This window comes from Poecilia formosa, unplaced genomic scaffold, assembly GCF_000485575.1.
Source record: "Poecilia formosa unplaced genomic scaffold, Poecilia_formosa-5.1.2 Scaffold368, whole genome shotgun sequence".
Taxonomy (NCBI): domain Eukaryota; kingdom Metazoa; phylum Chordata; class Actinopteri; order Cyprinodontiformes; family Poeciliidae; genus Poecilia; species Poecilia formosa.
This window is the reverse complement of record NW_006800307.1, coordinates 428,866-431,915: the sequence shown is the minus strand read 5'-3', so window position 1 is coordinate 431,915 and position 3,050 is coordinate 428,866. Positions and strand designations below refer to the sequence as shown.

Below are 3,050 nucleotides of genomic sequence, written 5' to 3'. Positions count from 1 at the left end.
AGAGTCTGAGCTGAGAGCTGATTGGTTCATAGAGTCTGAGCTGAGAGCTGATTGGTTCATAGAGTCTGAGCTGAGAGCTGATTGGTTCATAGAGTCTGAGCTGAGAGCTGATTGGTTCGTAGAGTCTGAGCTGAGAGCTGATTGGTTCGTAGTGTCTGAGCTGAGAGCTGATTGGTTCATAGTGTCTGAGCTGAGAGCTGATTGGTGACCGGTGCGGGAGTGACCGGTGCTGTAGCCTGGAGGGAAACAAGAGAAGAAGAAAGAAAAACGTTCAAAGTGTTGAAAACCTCCTGATCCAGACGTCGTCTCTTTCTGTTTTCATTCTTGAACTTGTTGGTTTCATTAATCTTGATTGTTCTGTAAATTTTGAATCGTTTCAGCTGAACTCTCTCCTTTAGATCAGGTTGTTCTTTAATCTCACGCTCCTGGTGATTCTGTTACAAATCTAACATTTCACAAAAACAAAACACCTTTTACACTTGATACTTGTGGGACACTTTGATATGCATAACATTTATGCAACTAGCATGTTAGCTCGCTAAATGCAAAATATCCATGCTAGCTTGGATTTAAGCCCTGAAGGTTTGATGAAAACTTTGTGAGAATGTGTGAAGTCTTACTTTATCTGCAGCTCCACTTCTGATTTTAAGATAGAAAATGTTTTTTAACAAAACCAGATTAAATCAGCATTAATCTTAGAAATGTCACTAATTTTCCTCCCAGACATTTGATTGTGGCTCTGTCTCCTTAGTTTTGCTGTTTGTTTCCAGCGGTGGAGGTTTTCCAGATAAAACAGATGCAACAGCTCCATCCTCATTGATCAGTGACGCTGATGGAAACAGGAGCTGACCTGATATTTTGCTGTGCTGACTGGCGCTGCGGACGTGCCGAGTGAGGAAGACGTCATCCGGGCTGTGAAGGCCGTCAGGTTGCTCCGGCCGCCCTGCAGCCGAGAAACACAGGACGGGTTTAAAGGCTTTCATTGCGATTCCTGACAACAAACCGGGTCAGCAGATCCCACCTAAACCACGAACAGAAGACTGTCTGGGCTTAACGGCACCAGGCCCCTCCACGATGCCCCCTGGTGGCTGCAGAGAGGCGGTGCTGTCCCCCTTACAGGCCAGCTGCAGGTTGGGATCCTCCAGACCAATCAGGACAGACTTAGCCGTGCTGGGAGGCCTGCAGGAAGCAGCTAGCATTAGCATTAGCTGCAGTCATCCATCTGTTCAACCCTCTGCTCATCCATCCATCCATCCATCCATCCATCCATCCATCCATCCATCCAGTTTGTGGTGAGTCGGTGGTCCGTCTCTCAGGTTGAGGTCAGACTCCTGAACTCACGTTTTGAAGCAGGGATCTCCAGACAGCAGCGTCATCCCGATGGTCACCTGGAGGAGAGAAACTGCTGAATGAAACTTCATGGAGACACAAAGAGACCAAAATCACTTCAAGGATCGAATTCGATTCTAATAAACATCTGAGAAAAAAACTCCAACAAAGAAGGAAAGTCTGGCTGACATGTTACTGAAGTTTCTGTTTGAATGTGTGTATGTGTGTGTGTGTGTATGTGTGTGTGTGTATGTTGGTGTGTGTGTGTGTGTGTGTGTATGTGTGTGTGTGTATGTTGGTGTGTGTGTGTGTGTGTGTGTATGTGTGTGTGTGTGTGTGTGTGTGTGATGCCTTCAGGATGGAGTTGTCCTGCCGGGTGTTTTTGGTGTCATAGCCCTCTAGGATGCAGCAGCGGACCGTCGAGCCTGAACCAGCAAACTCAGAAATGTTGAGGTCAGCAAATCCCAGCTGGAGGAAGACAGACGGACGGAGAGACGGAGAGACAGACGGATGAATCAACAGAAAGTGAAAGTCCGCTCAGACAGACGATCCGTTCTTCCTCATCCTTTCCATCTCTGCCTTCATCAGAGGAAATGATCAGAGACTTCATGAAGTCAACAGCCTGTTTTAACCCCACATTCACCTTCATCTGCCCAATTCACTCTGACCTCTGACCTCTGACCTCAGCTGACAGTTTATTTACCTTGGGAATGAATAAAAAGCAGAAAGAGGCTGAAATGACACCGAAACACATTTAGGAAACTAAAACACTCTAAAATAACTTGATAACGTCAGGAAGAGCGCGGTTCATCGGCCCTGTGGGCGAGGCTCGGTTAATCATTACATTTATTATCTGTGACACAGAAACACTTCATAAGCTCACCTTGGAGTAGGCCTTCCCCCCCTTCAGCTCCTGCAGAGACAAAACAAAGCAGTCAGGAACAAACTAAACTTTACAGAACCTGAACAGGCTGAGTTCCCGTTTCCTGGAAACCGCCCAGAGGTTTTCTGTTCGCAGGTTCAGGATGAGACGTCCGACATGTTCCCACTGGTCCCAGTTATGATTTTATGACTTTCATGATGAAAACATTTTCCCTCAGCAGATCAAAACATTTCACTGGCACTGAGACTTTGATTTTATTAATGAGAACCAGTCCTGAGCAAACATCTGCTCACCTGCTAACAGCAAAGCTAACTGTTCATTTGGTGTTTCTGCTAGCTTTGAAAACATTTAGCATTTTTAGCTTCTGAAACTCTCATTTATTTGGCTGTTTTTCGAACTTGTGTCTGTGTTGACATTTTGGTTATCGACTGTTAAGAATCATTCAAATAGTTAGATTACCATTTACCCAGAATGCATTGCTGTTGTTCTGCAGTAAAGAGTTTAACATTTATTTTATATCTGAAGCCCAACCGTGGCCAAAAACACGCTAGCAAATCTCAGCAACTGTAAAACTGAAACCATGAGTTAAAAGTCTCCTGAAAAGAACTAATTTAGCATTAGTTTCTGCTAAGTAGCATGTCGGTATAGTGCTTTAGCATTAGCTTCTGCTAAGTAGCATGTCGGTATAGTGCTTTAGCATTAGCTTTTGCTAAGTAGCATGTCGGTATAGTGCTTTAGCATTAGCTTCTGCTAAGTAGCATGTCGGTATAGTGCTTTAGCATTAGCTTCTGCTAAGTAGCATGTCGGTATGTGTCGGTATGCTTTAGCATTAGCTTCT

The 3,050-nt window shown here is 44.8% G+C and overlaps 1 protein-coding gene across 1 annotated transcript in view; it reads right to left on the bottom strand.

The window, feature by feature from the left end:
- The window catches only part of LOC103153973 (protein FAM102A-like), a 12,308-nt gene that overhangs the window by 1,898 nt on the left and 7,360 nt on the right, over positions 1–3,050 (bottom strand). Inside the window, exons 4-9 of the mRNA XM_016662313.1 lie at positions 2,213–2,242; positions 1,681–1,797; positions 1,342–1,388; positions 1,022–1,179; positions 851–943; positions 1–236 (exon numbers count right to left, since the gene is read on the bottom strand). The exon at positions 1–236 is cut by the window's left edge and continues 56 nt beyond it. Coding sequence (XP_016517799.1) covers positions 1–236; positions 851–943; positions 1,022–1,179; positions 1,342–1,388; positions 1,681–1,797; positions 2,213–2,242 — 681 coding nt within the window. The remainder of the gene's footprint in view (positions 237–850; positions 944–1,021; positions 1,180–1,341; positions 1,389–1,680; positions 1,798–2,212; positions 2,243–3,050) is intronic.